At 43.4% G+C, this 19241-nt stretch overlaps 1 protein-coding gene across 4 annotated transcripts; it reads left to right on the top strand.

The window, feature by feature from the left end:
- Positions 1–280: 280 nt before the first annotated feature.
- SIX4 (SIX homeobox 4) lies at positions 281–15107 on the top strand. 4 transcript variants are annotated; one of them, XM_031001488.3, is made up of 4 exons: positions 281–376; positions 585–1420; positions 4195–4880; positions 10436–15107. In XM_031001488.3, the coding sequence occupies exons 1-4, from the start codon at positions 374–376 to the stop codon at positions 11230–11232; spliced, it is 2322 nt and encodes a 773-aa protein (XP_030857348.1). In that variant the 5' UTR covers positions 281–373; the 3' UTR covers positions 11233–15107. The 4 variants fall into 4 exon arrangements, with proteins under 4 accessions (XP_030857348.1, XP_030857347.1, XP_063553945.1 ...); XM_031001487.3 differs by having other exon boundaries at positions 281–1420; XM_063697875.1 differs by lacking the exons at positions 281–376; positions 4195–4880; positions 10436–15107 and adding an exon at positions 3495–3650 and having other exon boundaries at positions 414–1420.
- The last annotated feature ends 4134 nt before the right edge of the window (positions 15108–19241 follow it).

The following is a 19241-nucleotide window of genomic DNA, read 5'->3' as shown; positions in this document are numbered from 1 at the left end:
GCCACACAATTAATATTCCCTCTGGAATCGTAGGGCCTCTGTTTGAAAGAGTTGTCCAGTTTTCAGGCCACATTAGGTAATTTCCCGCCCAGGAGCGTGGCTTGGAAAGAATGTCGGTGTTTTCCTTCAGGTATAGGTGCCTGGGGGTCAGGAGGGGAGGGAAAGGCGAGGGGTGGAGTGCGAGGCGGGTGATCGACAGGGATAGAAACTGTGTCTCCTCCTCCCTCTGAATGCGAAATAGCCAATGAGGTGGCTCGGCCGGGCCGGCCCGGCCGCCACTGCCATATAGTATGCAGCAACCGGAGGAGTCACGTTGGGGGAACGGCAGAAAGCAGCTATCCGTTTACACTACTTTGCTCTAGCAGCTATCTTAATGGTGACTGCGTGGCCGGGGGGAAACCTGATCGGCCAGATCCAGCCGAAACCAGGAGGGAGGGAGTGGGCTTTCCGGAGGGGGAGAGGAGGGAGGGAGACGAAGGAGGAGGAGTAAGAGAGGAGGAAAGAAAGAGGAAAAGAGTGCGAGGGAGTGAGGGAGGGAGGAAAATAAACAACAAAAAATGTCCTCTTCCTCCCCCACCGGGCAGATCGCAAGTGCGGCGGACATCAAGCAGGAGAATGGGATGGAAAGCGCCTCGGAAGGGCAGGAGGCGCACCGAGAAGTGGCGGGGGGCGCGGCGGTAGGGCTGAGCCCCCCGGCTCCAGCCCCTTTTCCCCTGGAGCCGGGGGACGCCGCGACCGCTGCCGCCAGGGTGAGCGGAGAGGAAGGGGCAGCGGCGGCGGCGGCGGCCGGAGCGGCGGCGGATCAGGTACAACTCCACTCGGAACTTCTGGGCAGGCACCACCACGCCGCCGCCGCCGCCGCGCAGACCCCGCTGGCCTTCTCGCCCGACCACGTCGCCTGCGTGTGCGAGGCACTGCAGCAGGGGGGCAACCTGGACCGCCTGGCCCGGTTCCTGTGGTCCCTGCCCCAGAGCGACCTGCTACGTGGCAACGAGAGCCTGCTGAAGGCGCGGGCGCTCGTGGCCTTCCACCAGGGCATCTACCCCGAGCTCTACAGCATCCTCGAGAGCCACAGCTTCGAGTCGGCCAACCACCCGCTGCTGCAGCAGCTCTGGTACAAGGCGCGCTACACCGAGGCCGAGCGAGCCCGCGGCCGGCCGCTGGGAGCCGTAGACAAGTACCGGCTGCGCAGGAAATTCCCCCTGCCCCGCACCATCTGGGACGGCGAGGAGACGGTGTATTGTTTCAAGGAGAAGTCGCGCAACGCGCTCAAGGAGCTCTACAAGCAGAATCGCTACCCTTCGCCCGCCGAGAAGCGGCACCTGGCCAAGATCACCGGCCTCTCCCTCACCCAGGTCAGCAACTGGTTCAAGAACCGCCGGCAGCGCGACAGGAACCCCTCCGAGACCCAGTCCAAAAGGTGAGCGCCAACTTTCCTCCTCCTCCCCCTTCCTCTCCCCCACCCCCTTCCCGGCTTTCTTTTCCTCCAAGTGCTCGCAAACATGGCGCTTACCTTCCCCACCAGCCTGGTCCGGCTGCCCACCTCTCCCCGCCCCCTACCTCGCTCCCCGGCCGGCAGAGGTGGGGGGCGGCGGAGGCGGGGGGCGGGGGGCGGGGGAACCTCCCTCCTTACCCTCCCCCTCTCCCCCCAGAAGTTTCTGGTCGCCCGCCTAGGTCTCAGTCCCCGCCCCCACCTCGGCTGGTCACTGCTGCCCAGCTTCCCACCCCCATCCCGCTGGCTTTGAAGTTGCCACCCTCTCCCCGTTTCTGGAGGGGCTAACGAAGCAAATGTGGACACCGGCACCGTAGCTCTCCCTGCCGCCCGAGGCCCGCAGAGGCTGCCGGCGCCGGCCGGGGTCTGCACCTCCGCGAGGTCACACCGGGCCTGGCGCGCGCGCACGCTCCCGGACCCCCAGGGTTCAGCCGCCCCCCGGGCCTGCGCTGGAGGTCGCGGTGGCTGCTCTGGTGAAGGGAAGAGAGTGTTGTGGGGCTGGCGGCGCAGAAGGGGTCTCGGAACGTCGCGGTTTCATATGACAGAGTTAATCATTCACTCTGCCCCTATGGTTCCCTTAGCGGCCGCGGCAACGTGGGGTGCTGGTGCAGCTCGGCTCTGTCATGTTTTGAAACCTGATTCTGAACTCCTTAGGATCGGGTTTCAGCGCAGCCGGGGTAGCAGGGCTGAAGGGCTGCTTCCTCCCTCGGCCCCCGAACGCTGCTTGGCTCCCTCCTGGTACGGTAGTTATGGGTGGGGGACAGGCCGGCTTACGGCGGGCGGCAGCAAAGCAGTGGGGGCGCTCCCACCCCACTGGGTTTGAGCTTTTTGCCTGGCAGACTGCTTTCCCCCTCTGGTAAAAAAATACCGGATTTTCCACCTCTTTTGTGCGTCCTCCCGAGTCAGACACTTGGTGTGTGCGTCTGTGTGTTTTGTTGGACGAAACAAAGTAAGGAGAAGGTCGCCTAAAGACCTGGTGTCTCCAGCCCCGCGGGGATAGGAGAGAAAGAATCCAAAAGCAGCTCGAAGGTTCTTCTCGGGGAAGCAAACTGGGAGCCGGGGATCCAGCCCGCCTGCGCCAGGTGAAGGTGATCACCCAGCGCATTCCAGAGCCGGTCTCAGCCCGCCCTTGCCGCTTCTGGGCCCCTGTGGGGGTCCGACGGCTCGGGCTCCGGCGTTCCTCGCCCAAGGCTGGGAGGGAGGCTCGGTGCCCTATCCGGCCCTCGCGGTAACCAAAACAAAACGTGCACCGGGATGTGCGTGCGCCTTCCGCAGATATGCGGAGAGGTCCAGAGAAGGCGCTTTGGTTACGCCGAGCCACCTGCCCCGCGCCCACTAGAGGCCGCGGATCCCGCGCTCGGAAACCAAAGGAATCCGCAGGGCCGGGGCAGAGGGTGGCAAGGGGGCACCGCGAGCAGGCCAGCTGCTCCGCCGCCTCCGCTCGCGAGCCGGGCACGCTCCCTGGGACTCCCCCACGCTCCACTGCTGGCTTCTTCGTCCCCCCCGCCCCACCCCATAAACTCCACACACCCCACCCCCCGGCCCAGTTGCCTGGTTTAGGCCCCTCTCCGGATCTACCTCCCACCCGCACCCCCGGTGAGTCACCCTCGCAGACGGCGACGGCGGCTCAGCCTCAGCTTGTAAATCAAAGCGCTTTCTGCGCTCCTGGCCCCGCAGCCCAAAGCCCGGGTAATCCCCTCCCCTCGGCATGAAAGCGAACCGACCGCGGGGCACTGCGGGGATGTCGGATCCTCTGCTGGGCCAAGTCCTGCCGCGCTTCCAAAACGCCTCTGTTCTGCTCTCGTTTGCTCTCCCTCCCAGCCTCAGACCAAATGGGAAACCCCCATCACTACCCACCCCCCAACCCCGATTTGGTATTTCTCCCAAGTCAGAGAGCTGAGGAACAGGGTCCTGCCTGGAACAGAGGGACCAAGGACGTTGGGGAAGAGGTCTAATAGTTAGAAGGCCTCTGAGTGACACCCTTTCCCTCCCACCTCACCAGGGCACTGGATGGTGTTTGTTAAATAGGCCCCTTTGGCTTCCTTTGGATTCAAAGGCGACTGCACATAACTGTTCTTGGGTTGAAAGTGCCTTTTCCTACAACAAGGACAGCCACTTTGTTGAATGAGAGAGTTGTCAGTCTGGTGGAGTAGAAGTTTGGGAGCAGGTGAGAAAACAAATCTCTTGTTAACTAACTGACCAAAAAAGAAAAGCTGAGCACTTCCCATCTCCTGCTCCTTTGGCAGCTTCATTTACCTCCAAGATAACACTAATCTGAATTGGTTTGAGGGGAGGGGAAGGAGTTCCTAAACAGGAAAGACTGACCACCTCATTTAAGGTGTTTTTTTCTATGGTGTCAGTAGCAGCATATGTAACAGTAAGGAATAGCACTTCTACACTGTAAAATCAAATGTACTCTTCTCCTGTAATGTTGAATTTACATCTTCCAGATGTCTGGACTTTCCCTGAATTTATTGTTATTTTAAATGATTGGGATCTGAGAGTTTATCTTCCCAGATTCTCTGGCTGGTTGGAATCTGCTGAAAGGCCTCTTAGTTTAAATTGGACTAGCAGACATCCTGCTGTGCTTTCCTTAAATACTGCCTTTAATGGATTTAGAAGCTGGTTTTCCAAACAAGTGGCACTGTGTAGAATGTCATCCCCCTGACCTTCTGAACATTTTGATTTCCCCCTCCATACAGTGAGTCAGATGGCAACCCCAGCACTGAAGATGAATCCAGCAAGGGACATGAGGATTTATCTCCTCACCCACTCTCCAGTTCATCTGATGGCATCACCAACCTCAGCCTTTCCAGTCATATGGAGCCAGTATATATGCAACAAATTGGAAATGCTAAGATATCATTAAGCTCTTCTGGAGTTCTGTTGAATGGAAGCTTGGTACCTGCAAGTACTTCACCTGTCTTCCTTAATGGAAATTCTTTTATTCAGGGACCCAGTGGAGTTATCCTTAATGGATTAAATGTGGGAAATACACAGACAGTGGCATTGAACCCACCAAAAATGTCATCAAACATTGTGAGCAATGGTATATCCATGACTGACATACTGGGGTCTACTTCCCAGGACGTGAAGGAATTCAAAGTCCTCCAGAGTTCTGCTAACTCAGCAGCCACCACGTCCTACAGCCCCAGTGTCCCTGTCTCATTCCCAGGCCTGATACCCAGCACTGAGGTGAAAAGAGAAGGCATTCAAACAGTGGCTTCCCAAGATGGAGGGTCTGTAGTGACTTTTACTACACCAGTGCAAATTAACCAGTATGGCATTGTCCAGATCCCCAATTCCGGAGCAAACAGCCAGTTCCTTAATGGGAGCATTGGATTCTCTCCCCTGCAGCTGCCCCCTGTGTCAGTGGCAGCTTCACAAGGTAACATCTCATTTGGTACCTTAATGCACCAGCAAATGTGTTCATCAGCTGCTGTAAGTGACGCATTTGGTGATAGCTATAGATTGATGTTTCTGTTCAGGTACCTTATTAGCTGCCGAAGCTGTAGAGTAGCCTTGATGTGATTCTCCTCTTTCACAATACCCATGTAATATCCAGGTTGCTTTATTCCCTTGCATCATGAGGATGGGCTTTTATTTTACTAACAACTGAATGGAAAAATACAGTTCATAGCAAGTCCTGCCAGTTCTATAATTACAGAAATATGATAAGTCAATCAGTGCTTACAGAATAACTCACTGCTTGGCATTTTAATATTAAAAATTAATAAAATTGCTAAGAACACAAAATTAGTCTAGCAGTTGGTAAGAATGCATACACTTTACCTAAGCATTATTTATTTGACCAAAAAATGTTTTAGAAGAACAAGCTAAAAAGACCGGATCAATTATGTTTGAATCCTGTTTCCTCCTATAATGAAGACTAACAGACCTAAAAGAAAAACAGAGGAATATGCCATTGGATTTCTATCGCTCAGCATATATACTCACCCCCTAAATGTGTGGGTTTATTTATGAAGATAATAGTAAGCCTTATTTTATATGTTTGTGGCTTTACTAACAGCAATCTTCCAGAGAAAGCACTTAAATGAAATTCAGGAAAACTGAGGCTGATATATTAGTTCTTCACTGACTTTAAGCAAGCCTGGATCCTCTATGTCATTTTCTCTTTAAAGAAATAGAAATGGTTAGAATTTGGCAGTGGAGTTTGCATAATCCCTTGAATTCAGGAAGGGTAGATCTTAATGCACGTTTGCCTTCTTGTAGACAAATCTGAAAATCCAGATTTTTACAAAACCAAAGTAGTAATTGTTGGCTTTAAAGGTCTGCTTCCTATAAGATGGTTTTACCCCCCCAAAAAAAAAATCAATTTATGCACAACTCTCTTGTTACCACAACTATGGTCTATGTCAGCTTATTGAAGGAATTAATGGAAAAATTGTTCTAAATTTCATTCTGTACATTTGCATTTCTTTAGGCAAAATGGTACTAAAACAAGACAGTCCTGCAGCATACTATTCAGTTCATCATTGTTCCAAGTTATGGAAAGAGTTAAGTTACTATCTAACATAGGGCAAAAATATGAAAACCACAGGGAAAGCCAAAGTGCTTAGTTTGATAATAATTTAATGTGGATCTAACCCCTTTTCTCTCATTTGGAAAATTTCCAAACAGGTCACATTTTAAAGGCAACAAATTTGAGCAGAAAGAATGAGTTATGTATGTTGGGGGAGGAGAAAAGTAGAAATACTTTTAATCGTGTAATCTAGAAGAGCACTGCCGTAGAAAATTATTATGAACTAATAGCTAAGTTTTTAAATGGGACATTTAATAGGAATAAGAATAGCATTTTCAGTTAAAATAAGTAAGATCAAATCTTAGACTGTCTGGGTGAGTTGAACAGACAGTCTAAGTTTAACCAGATAGTTAAGTTTAATCCAGTAAGCAATATCTCTATGGTAGTTAGGTATTGCAGTTCTCAATAAAACATTCTGGGGATTCAGTTTTTTCTCACAAACAGATACTGAGCCATTCTTTAAAATGTCTTGACAAGATAGACTTATCTTTCTATAGTTGGGATTTATGTGGAAAAGTAGAATATCTACATCTTTTACTCACTTTACAGTCTGAGCAACTAAGATTATCATCATCATTATTATTATTATTATTATTATTAGGCGGAGACTCATTTTGTCACCCAGGCTGGAGTACACTGGCACGATCTCGGCTCACTGCAGCCTCCACCTCCCGTGTTCAAGTGATTATCCTGCCTCAGCCTCCGTAGTAGCTGGGACTACAGGTGTGCATCACCATGCCCGGCTAATCTTCGTGTGTTTAACAGAGACAGGGTTTTGCTATGTTGGCCAGGCTGATCTTGAACTCCTGTGATCTGCTCACCTCAGCCTCCCAAAGTGCTGGGATTACAGGCATGAGCCACAGCGCCTGGCCTGATTTTTTTCTTATCATTACAAAGTAATGCTTTGTATCTATATGGTTTTTCAGTTGGATTTTTTTATCTTAAAATTGTTGTTCAATTTTTACTTCAGTTGTAGTTATGCTCAAAAATCAAATTTTAGATCAAATTCTCTTTTATATATGTTATAATTTCTACAAATTCAGAAGTATTTATATTCAGTAGCAGTTGGGGAAAATGTTGCATGTATTATGCTATTTATGGCTCTATAAAAAGATAACTAATCATTTTGTTCATGCATACATTGGCAAACAATTTCATAAACATACACACAATAAACTAAACATCTATTTGAGATGTTTTTTTGCCACAAATCAGCTGCCTACAAGAATTTTAAAGAGGCCGGGCACAGTGGCTTACGCCTGTTAATCCCAGCACTTTAGGAGGCTAAGGCGGGTGGATCACCTGAGGTCAGGAGTTCCAGACCAGCCTAATATATTGAAACCCCGTCTCTACTAAAAAAACAAAAATTAGCCTGGCATGGTGGCACATGCCTGTAATCCCAGCTACTCAGGAGGCTGAGGCAGGAGAATCGCTTGAACCCGGGAGGTGGAGGTTGCAGTGAGCCGAGATCACGCCATTGCACTCCAGCCTGGGCAACAAGAGCAAAACCCCTCATCTCAAAAATAAATAAATAAATAAAAATAAAAATAAGAATTTTAAAGCATACTTAAGTTGAAGGCAGTGTTTTCAAATAAAAGCAGTTTTTTCATATGTGTGGTCTGAAACAGAAATGTAAGAGAATAACTGAAACATACCTAGAAATGTTTTTCTTAACACCGGTATTTCTGTGATTAAACTTTCTAGTTAAATGTTTTAAAAGGGTTCACATGGAGTGTTTTCTTTTTACTTGAAGACATTCCTTTGCATTAAAACTATTTGGAAGACATAAACAGCCCTGTGGCACTTATTTATCAATAGAGGTGATAATATAATCACAATATTCTAATACTTCAGGAAGGAAAATGTTTTAGGTGAATTAATTACCTTTAACATTGGGCTGCTCTCTCAAAAAAGTAGTTTACTGAGGCCAGATGTGGTGTCACGCCTGTAATTCTAACACTTTGGGAGGCTGAGGCAGGAGGATCACTTGAGCCCAGGAATTCCAGACCAGCCTGGGCAACATAGTGAGACCTCATCTCTACAAAAAATTTTAAAAAATTGGCCAGGTGCGGTGGCTCATGCCTGTAATCCCAGCACTTTGGGAGGCCGAGGCGGGTGGATCACGAGGTCAAGAGTTTGAGACCAGCCTGACCAACATGGTGAAACCCTGTCTCTACTAAAAATACAAAAATTAGCCCGGCGTGGTGGTGCGTGCCTGTAATCCCAGCTACCCAGGAGGCTGAGTCAGGAGAATTGCTTGAACCCAGGAAGCAGAGTTTGCAGTGAGCCAAGATTGCACCACCGCACTCCAGCCTGGGTGACAGAGCGAGACTCTGTCTCAAAAAAAAAATTTTTTTTTAATTAGCTGGGCATAGTAGTGCGTACCTGTAGTCCCAGCTACTTGGGAGGCTGAAGTGGGAGGGATTGCTTGGGCCCAGGAGATCAAGGCTGCAGTGAGCCACGTTCACATAATCTCAGCACTTTGGGAGACCGAGGCTGGCAGATCACTTGAGCTCAGGAGTTCGAGAACAGCCTGGCCAACATGGTGAAACCCCATCTCTACTAAAAATACAAAAATTAGACAGGCATGGTGACGTGCATCTGTAATCCCAGCTACTCAGAGGTTGAGGCAGGAGAATCACCTGGGAGGTGGAGGTTGCAGTGAGCGGAAATCGTGCCACTGCACTCTAGCCTGGGCAACAGAGCAAGACTGTCTAAAAAAAAAAAGAGTTGACTGAACATCTAATTCAAGATAAGGATAAACAGCCCACTTATCACAAAAGTCCCCCCAAATCCACCTTCAGTGACCATATTTGAGGTCCTAGATTATCTAATTGCCATCATCTCATGCCTATGTAAGGAATCAGGAACAAAAGAGTGTTATTTGGTGGTAGTGGGGGGGTCTATCTAATTCGTGTACATTGTCTAAGTGATCTGATTTGAACATCTCAGCTTTCTACTTAACATTTTTTTTTTCTACTTCTGGTCTCTATAGACCATTATAGTAAGAGTCTCAAAAGATACAAACCTTTTAGAGAAGCATTAGCTCTGATCCTTTATGTTAATCTGTATTTTAAAAAGCACATTTCATATTACCATTAATTGTTCCTATTACTACAACACTGAAAATTCAGAACTGGCACAACAAAAGGCAAAAAAAGCTTTTGAACGTTTTGTTGACTTGACATTACTTTATGGCTAGTTTGGTGAAAGTTTGCAACTTGTCTATACAGGTTTATATGGTTAAGTTTTAAGCCCCAGGGTAACTCATTTTATGTGGTAAGTTCTGCATTGCCATTTATTTATATTTTATGTCAGTTACTGAGCAGTCAGTCCTGAATGACGGTGCATTTGTGTTTTCCAATTCTAACTGGCGGAGCTAGCAATAACTATCAACTAATTGAGAGATGTCAAGTTACTAGTGAAGAAACAGAAACTTGACTGAATCAGAACTTGGAAAAGATTTTTTTTTTTTCACATTTGGCTTCTAACTAGTAGTTCTCAATCCCCCTTGGTCATTAGAATTACTGGGGAAGGTGGGTACTCTAGAAGCCCAGTCCCCACCATTACTCAATATACCCATGTAACAAACATGCACACATGCCCCCTGAGTCTAATTTTTTTTTTTTTTAAAGAAAGGGCCGGGTGCTGTGGCTCATGCCTGTAATCCCAGCAATTTGGGAGGCCGAGGTGGGTGGATCACAAGGTCAAGAGATTGAGACTATCCTGGCCAACATGGTGAAACCCTGTCTCTACTAAAAATACAAAAATTAGCTGGATGTGGTGGCGCATGCCTATAGTCACAGCTACTTGGGAGGCTGAGGCAGGAGAATCACTTGAACCCAGGAGGCAGAGGTTGCAATGAGCCGAGATCGCTCCACTGCACTCCAGCCTGGTGACAGAGTGAGACTCCATCTGAGAAAAAAAAAAAAGAAATAATAAGCAACAGAACCTTTGACATGTTCTATCCTCAAGACCGTTGGAGGTCATGAGACACAAAAAGTAAACGTTTGGAAGTCACTGTGTTTTCTAAGAAGCTGATGAAAGATGGGGAACGCAGGCACACCTGCGACTCAGGAACGCAAGTAGTTTTTTTGGCTGTGTTGTTGTTGGGGTTAAACATAAAAGATGTCTCCATACAAAATATATCTATATATATATTTACTTGGAGAGGTAAAAACAGATGTTCTAAGATGTACTAAGTTACACTTTCAAGGAGTAGAGCCTGGGAATCTGTAGTTTTAAGTGCCCAAGGTAATTCTGAACCAGAATTGGGCTAAATGATTATATGGAAGTGTTGCTTCTTTATAGATACTGTACCTGAGAAAAAAACGTGTGTGTAACTTTTTTTCTTTCCCTATCACTTCCATCAGTGATAATCAGTACTTTTTTTTTTTTAGGTAATATCTCAGTAAGCTCAAGCACTTCAGATGGAAGCACATTTACAAGTGAGTCTACCACAGTCCAGCAAGGAAAGGTTTTCTTGAGCTCTCTTGCTCCCAGTGCAGTGGTATACACGGTTCCTAATACAGGCCAGACTATAGGATCTGTGAAACAGGAAGGCTTGGAAAGGAGCCTGGTATTTTCTCAGTTGATGCCTGTCAATCAGAATGCACAAGTAAATGCAAACCTATCTTCTGAAAACATCTCGGGGAGTGGCCTGCATCCACTGGCCTCCTCATTAGTTAATGTATCTCCAACTCAGAATTTTTCTCTCAGTCCCTCTACACTACTAAATCCCACTGAGCTAAACCGCGACATTGCCGATAGCCAACCAATGTCTGCACCGGTGGCAAGCAAATCTACTGTGACATCTGTCAGCAACACTAACTATGCAACTCTTCAGAACTGCTCCCTTATTACTGGTCAAGACCTATTGTCAGTCCCTATGACTCAGGCTGCCCTTGGGGAAATAGTTCCTACAGCTGAAGATCAGGTAGTTCACCCCTCCCCAGCAGTACATCAGGATTTTGTCCAAGAACATCGTTTGGTTCTGCAATCGGTAGCTAACATGAAAGAGAATTTCTTATCAAATTCTGAGAGCAAAGCAACAAGTAGCTTAATGATGCTGGACTCTAAATCCAAGTATGTCTTAGATGGCATGGTTGATACTGTCTGTGAAGACCTGGAAACAGACAAAAAAGAGCTTGCCAAGCTCCAGACTGTCCAGCTGGATGAAGATATGCAAGACTTATGAACTTTATTTCCTCCTCACCTCTTTTTGGCATCAGCAGCAAATCTTTTCATGAAGCCCCAAGGACACAAAACATTTTCCCATTTAAAGGAAAACACTCTAGTTTTGCAAGTATATGCATACAAGAGACTTTAGATTGATCTGCATGAAGATCACAGTTAAGTATACAGGAGTAGAACTGCATTATTGCAGCCTTTTTGTTCACTTATAAATTTCTCTTTTAAATAGATGGAGACAAAGGACAAGGTGAAATGTATCAAGTCAAAGTGAATCATTTAGTTGACTCTATAATTCTAAGGTCAAAATGGAACTTGATAGTTTTTTAAATTAAAAAATGTATACACCTAACATAGAAAATTAAAGATAGCTGCAGACCATTAGAAATAATACAATTGTTTTTGTTTACTTTTACTCCATGGGCATTGAAAAGGTTAAGAAACATAAATGGTACGTATTTTTAAAGTTAAGTAGCATGCATATATATATGCACACACACCTCTTTTTCAGCATTTTTTGAGAAAGTCTTGGGTTAAGTCTCAACACATTTCCAAATGTGATTTCTAATAGCTCAGTGTGGCTGAGAAAGTGCGGAACTCCACTAAAAACTCTGAAACTTCAGTATAAATGTAAATATATCAGTTCTATAAGCAGGATTTGAGTAATTACAGTGAATTTTATTTATACTGTATATGTTTCTCTTCAGGCGCTATGAACTGAAAAATATGTTTTCTTACTGTTTAATTTATTTTTATTGTTTGAACAGGAAGTGAACATAGTCGTTTCCAACAAAGTTTTACTTTTTGTAGGATTTTAAAAATAATGATTTTTACCAGGAATCTATTAAGGTCAATATTAATAACACTGAAACAGGAAATCTAACTCCCAATATTGGAATTTTGGTACTTTTTTTTCACATCCTTGTTCTTTATTTAGCAACTCTGATTCATTTAAATATGTTTTTTATAGAATTCTATGTGCCTTTTTACCTCGTGGCCTTTTTATTGGTAGTAAGGTACAGAAGTGTCAACAGAAGCACTGACGGTTCTTTTCTACTATCTAACAGGGTTAATTTCACCACAAAATTGCTTTAAATCTGAAGAACTTAAGTTTCACTAAATAATATATATGACATTTATCACACAAATGGATAAACAACTAATTATTGTTGATACTTTTCATTACAAGGAAAATAAGTTATAAATACCATGTAAAATTGATTATACAGGCTATGAAAACCATTTTAAAGGAAAGAAAATATGTAAATTCTATTGAGCAAAATTCTGTCCTGTTGAAACTTAGTTCTAAAGGTTTTGAATCAGTTGTTATACTCTGACACATGACTGTTGTTTGCACTATATTATCATGTCTTCTTTAAAAGTAAATATTTTGGGTTTCTGTAAGAAGCTTGTTTAATAATGTTGTAAGCCGTGGCTATAGTTTTATCAAGACTCTGAACACAAGATGTAACAATGCAAATAAATTTATGTAGTGAGTAAAGTTGCTCTCTAGTCTCTGAAAAGCAAAAAAAGTGAGAAAATAATTTCTTCAGAGATAACTTCAAGTTGTTGAACATAAAGGTGTTAGATGTTAGCACATCTTGCTTTTTTTTTTTTTTTTTGAGACGGAGTCTCGCTCTGTTGCCCAGGCTGGAGTGCAGTGGCGCGATCTTGGCTCACTGCAAGCTCTGCCTCCTGGGTTCACGCCATTCTCCTGCCTCAGCCTCCCGGGTAGCTGGGACTACAGGCACCCGCCACCATGCCCGGCTAAATTTTTGTATTTTTAGTAGAGACGGGGTTTCACCGTGTTAGCCAGGATGGTCTTGATCTCCTGACCTCGTGATCCGCCCGCCTCGGCCTCCTAAAGTGCTGGGATTACAGGCATGAGCCACCGTGCCTGGCCACATCTTGCTTTTTTTTTTTTTATGACCAGAACAAAGGGCCCACTCTAGTTCTCTACATGTCAATCAATCAAGCGTGTTGAATAAGGGACATAGAGGATTTAACTTTTGTTATCATAAATGGAACTTACAGGCATATATCAAGAACCCTAGGAAGAATTCTTCTCCCATCATTTTGATAAAGAACTACATCATTTTTTATAGAATTGGTGAATGTTCCTAAACTGCTGAAGCTACATGTTTTTTGTTTTGTTTTACAAAGTCAGGTGTTTGAGAGTTCTTTTCCACTCTACTACTACTTATAGAGCTTGTTTTTTCTTTGGGTGTGTGCTGATCCTGTTACTGAGATTAATTATGTGGCTCTGCAGTGTAGTTTACATAAAAATGATGTTTTCCACTTGATTGCTGCAGATATCAAGAGTTTGTTATTTTCAAATACCCATCCAATAAGAGAGATGGGGAGGTTTTTAGTTATATATGCTATATATATATAACTGGAAATGTTTTATATGTTTTTCCGAAAATATAATAAGCCTCTCTTTTCAGCGTTCTTCCTCTTTTCTCCCTTATGAAAAAGAAAAGATAGCACAAAACTTAAGACTTACCTAGGAAACCCATTCATATTCCCACCATGATGTAATTATAACCCTACAATTACTTCAGGTAGCTACACAATATACCAGGTAAGAATCAATGCACAGTATAAAGAACTTATTGTTCTTTTCTATTCTTTCAGTTGAATAAGGGCCAGTTGGTATGCAGCCCATGTATATGTGAATGGAGTAAGATAAACCCCATGATCTCCTTGCACAGAATTGCAAATGTCTTTTGCCATACCAAGGGCCAGACTCAGAACCCTTGGAGTCATGTGGCAGAATTTCCCTCTTACATAAACCAATGCTTGAAAATGCTGCAAATGACCCTCTAATGATCCCTGAAGATCAAAATAGGGGTAAATGACTCCCTGCAAAACCCAACCCATGCTGCTGGCTGTGGGATTTTTAGTGTAAGCCTATCTATGCACTCTATCAGCCAGAATTTGGCATTTAGCTCTTAGTTAAATCTAGTAAAGGACAGTCTATTGTTTAAAGAGAAGGTGCATTTGTTCCTCAGTCAAGCAAGAGCACCTGTGTTGTACTGCTTTATATCTCATGTATATTTATAGTAATGAAAAGACTTTTTAAATTGTACACGTTTCAGTGCCTTTCTTGTGTTACGAAAGGCAGGTAGATGTTATAGCCATAGGTAAAAATCCATAGTTAAATTGCACACTGACCTTAAATCTCTCTGTGTATGCCCTTGTATCTTGCATGTTAAAAGTTGGATTATTGGGCATGTGTGGCAGCCTGCCCTGCTACATGCTAGACAAGTGTGCTTTAGTACATAGCCACAAGTTCTTCATTCTTTAAAATGTTTTGACAGATCATCTCATAATAAAAATAATTCAGGAAAACTATGGGGAAATAATTACATTTCACAAAAGATATTTTAAACTCTTTGTAAAACTTAGATAATAGAGCCTAGCAGTTACTTTGTATCTAATTGATACATTTTATGTTAATTTACCACCATACATTTTATTAATCAAAATTGTATAGCATGTGACTCTTTTGGCTTTCAGAGTTCTCAAAAATATTCTTTTGTTGCATGTACTGTATGTTTAGAGGCAACCAATTATGTACTCAATATGGTTTTACTGTGCCTTACACAAAGAGAAACTCTATACAGAATGTATATCATGGGGTGGGGTAACAGAGTCTTTACTGCACTGTTAGGTGATGGCACACAGAGCATGTCCCAGAACATTTCTGTGCTTAATTACCCAACCAAAGAGATCTAAAGTATGTATGTCGTACTGTAATGGGGGTTTATGCCTGGACAATTAAGTGTTTTATTTGTTTTCTGAAATGATGTGAACTTATTTTTCTAAACACTATGCTAAATAAACTTTATATTTATACATACCTTGCATTGAAAATTATTTGGGAAATATTGTGTTTTTTTAAATATGAATGACTCATCTTACTAGAAAAGAAAAAAGAAATAATGTTGGTTTTATTTATCCCTGGAAAAGGGAAGAAGAGGAAGGGAAAAAACAAACATTCCAAAAGCTGGCAAATGGTTATAAGGCCAATTGGAGTGATTTTGGAAAAATAATCTTTGTCAGTCGTTGTGCAGAATTATGCAATTAACTGTACTACATAGAGGTAAATTATTAGATTGCATCCTCCTTAAAAGGAAGAAGTGTACCTTCCCCTTCCCAGCATTTTTTGTTTTTTGTTTTTTGTTTTTTTGTCCCTAGAGATGAATGTGATGTTTGGCACACGGCAGTTACTCTGTAGGGTTTAATGGAATTAAATTGAAGGGTCCAAAGACCTCCTATTTTCAACCTTATTGAAAGAGTTCAATATCACCCATCCCTAGGGCACTGCCATTAGCCAAAGTCTGGTACCACCACGGTTGGGTGCACCAATAGTTTCACTGAAAGTAACAAGTAGAACTGCGTTGCTGCTAACTATATAGAAAATTTGGCCTTCGTACAGTTTGGTCCTAATTTTAAAATTACATAACCTGGTTTTCTATGCTTCTACACTGAAAAGAAGGGGAGGTTAATAAAATAGATTGGAAACCAACTGTACAATTCTGTAAAACTAGTTAAAGCCATCAAATTAAATTCAGATATTATATCTAGACTTTTATATTCTTGATATTCCACTCATTTATTTAACAATTTTATATGTAAGTAAACCAGTTAACATGAACAGAGTTTCAATGAGTTCAACCACTCCAGCCAATGAAGTGGTTACATTTTAGAACATTAAATAAATATTTTTAAAAATTGGACAAGATCATTGCTGTACTTAAAACATTTGTGGCTCCTCAGAAACTAGCAAATTAAATAAAAACCCTCAATGGGAATTCAAGGCCTTCAGCTATATGGTTCCACCCCACTTGTTCACTTGCCCTTAAGAAACAATAAATGGGCCAAGCACAGTGACTTAGGCCTGTAATCTCAGCACTTTGGGAGGAAGAGGCAGAAAGAGGCAGAAGGATCACTTGAGCCCAGGAGGCTCCAGTGAGCTAGGGTGGTGCAACTGTACTCCAACCTGGGTGACAGCAAATTCCTGTATCAAAAAAAAAAAAAAAAAAAGCAATAAATGAAAATTTACCTTTGCATATCACCATTTCCAATACAGTAGATAGTAAATAAATAAGACACATTCAGATAATGGTCAGTGTTATAAAGTTGACAACAAGGAGTAATGAAATTGATAATATGAAATGTTAGGGTGGGAGACATACATTAGATTGATCAAGGAAGTTCTCTGAGGAAGTAACATTTCAGCAGAGGTAATTGAATAAAGAGGAAGCCAGCCAGCAAGACCTAGAAAAGAGCATTCCAGACATAGGGAACAGCAGGTACAAAGGCCCTGAGGGAGGGACAGAGTGTCTGGATTACGGCGCTAACTCCAGGGGTCATGCGATAAATCTAGCCAGAGAGGTAGGCAAGGGCAGATCACAGGTAGAGCTTTATTGGTCTCAAATAGTTTGAATTTGAGTCTGAGAAGCCACTCATGGCTTGTAAGCAAGGAGTAATATAACATGATTTACACTTTAAAATGTTGCCATGGCTAATCTGGGAAATGGAGTTGCAGGAGGCAGGAGAGCTGGAACTAGGAAACTATTGCCATGTTGCCCTGAGCTGTCAGACAGGAGATACTTCAGGAGCTCTTGAACTGCGCCTAGGGCAGTTTGCCCTCCAACTGTCTCCAGAATTTTGTGCTCTCCAAGACTTGTGTCTATTCTGCTGCCTGCTGTTAGCCAAAGCCACTTACTGCTACTGAAGATGATTGTCACAGCCTGAACCTGTCCCCTGGCAGATCCAGCTCCCTAATAGATATTTTCAAAATGTCCCAGTCCACCTAAGATTCTACATGTGGAAAATTAAACTCTCATCTCCCTAAGCCTGCCCCAACTCTGTGTTGCTCATTTCAGCAACATGTATTCACCCAGATGGCCAGACAAAAATCTGGGATTCATTCTGGAGTCTTGTCTCCCTTTCTTCTCCCTACCTTTATCAGATCACAAGTGTCTATCCAAGTCTGCTCTTTTACAGTCTTTTGATTCGGTTTCGTCTTCTCCATTACTAAGGTTACTCCTACAGTTTAGGCACTTACCATTTCTCTACTGAATTATTGCAGCTGCTTCCTACCTGGTATCCTAGTGTCTGGTCCTCATTTTGGCCACATTACAACTACATCCAAATGGAACTTCCAGAATTTAAGACTTAACCCAGCCTCGTTTTCCACTTTAAAACCTTCCATGGCTCTTCAATGCCTATGAAACACCGTTTAAACCCTTTACCATAAGAAGTCTCCAAGATCCAGGCCCTGCCTCTCTGCCTACTCACATCTCTAGCCACATAAAACTGTTCCCCAAAGGAACCAGATTCCTTCATAACAACCCAATCCCCAAGACTCACTCAATGTCACATCTTCAGGAAGCCTTGTCTTATTTTCACAAGTAGAATTGTGCATAGCCCATTCTGTGATTAGACAGGGATTTATACCTTCCTTTAGTGTGGCACTAATGTACTTATCACTGTAAGTATATGTTTGCCTCTTTACATATTCATCTTGGTTTCTCCAGCATTTAGTATTATGCATGGGACATAGTAGGCACTTAAAATTTATTTGTTGAATGACTAGTGATGGTAACAGTAATCCATAACTTTAAATCATTTCATTGCTATGGATTAGGGAACTATATTGCTAAACTGGTTAAAATATTATTCCTATGTAGAGCACAAAAATAAATCAATACATTTTGGGGTAGACCCTGAGAGTGGTTCCTGAAATCTTTTAACATTAGTGAATGGTCTTTATGGTAATTATTTCATTACTATTCCAAGGTTTTTCTGCTTAACATGCAAGTTTAAAGCTGTGTTCCAGATGACAGAGGCTAAAGATTGACAGGCAAATGGGGCATTAACAAAAATGTACTCACTGAGCTTTTTTTTTTTTTGACCCTTCTTTAGATCAATGTTTCAAAATACCAGTGATGTGCAGAAAACCTATTTATACTTATGTATAGGTAAACTTTCTAAAAATATTTTCTCTGTGGCTATATCCTCATTATTTGCATTTGAACTAAGCAGATCTCTAAAGAGTCTATGAAGAATAGTAAATGAAATGTAGAGGTAGGCATCAAGAAACCTGGATTCTAATTAGCCTTGAGATTTAGGAAATATCAGTTCACCTCTCTGGGCCCTGTATTTTTTCTGCAAAATGGGTATGTTAGATATTATTATAAAAGAAAAAATGGTTTAATAAAATTCATTTACCCCTACAGAGTTAAGTTCAAATCAATTACAGAGGGGAAGCACATGGTGACCTGCTAAGAGCTGCAAATGGAAGATAAAATAATTGGGATGGGGTCAACAACCTGTGACCCACCAGGATTATTTAGAGGTGTACAGCTAGGTGAGGCAGGTCTGGTTCTGTACTTGTCCACCTCCTTCATCTGTATCCACTTTGCCCCCTAAGGGATCTGTCATTTCCTCAGGCATTGGCCTACCTCCTCAAGTGTCTTAAGTGATCTCTCTGGTGTTGATGGTTAACAGTTTCAGATATGATTAGCCCAACCCTCCACCCCAGAGTAATTTACTTTTTTTTTTTTTTTTTTTTGAGATGGAGTCTCACTCTTTCACCCAGGCTGGAGTGAAGTGGTGCAATCTCGGCTCACTGAAACCTCCGCCACCCAGGTTCAAGCAATTCTCCAGCCTCAGCCTCCTGAATAGCTGGGATTACAGGCACCTGCCACCACGCCCTGCTAATTTTTGTATTTTTAGTAGAGATGGTGTTTTGCCATGTTGGCCAGGCTGGTCTCGAACTCCTGACCTCAGGTGATCCACCCGCCTTGGCCTCCCAAAGTGCTAGGATTATAGGATTATAGCATCCAGCTATAATTTACATTTTAAGGAAGGCTTTTAAAGACATACACAAAAGGAACCAAGGTGTAATAATGGCTGATAAACTGTAGATTAGTAAAATTGAGCATTTTTCCCTATTTGTAAGTGCAGCAGGGTGTGTGTGTGTGTGTGTGTGTGTGTGTG

The sequence above is a fragment of the Gorilla gorilla genome, chromosome 15 (assembly GCF_029281585.2).
Source record: "Gorilla gorilla gorilla isolate KB3781 chromosome 15, NHGRI_mGorGor1-v2.1_pri, whole genome shotgun sequence".
NCBI lineage: Eukaryota > Metazoa > Chordata > Mammalia > Primates > Hominidae > Gorilla > Gorilla gorilla.
This window is presented reverse-complemented; position numbering and strand designations above follow the sequence as displayed.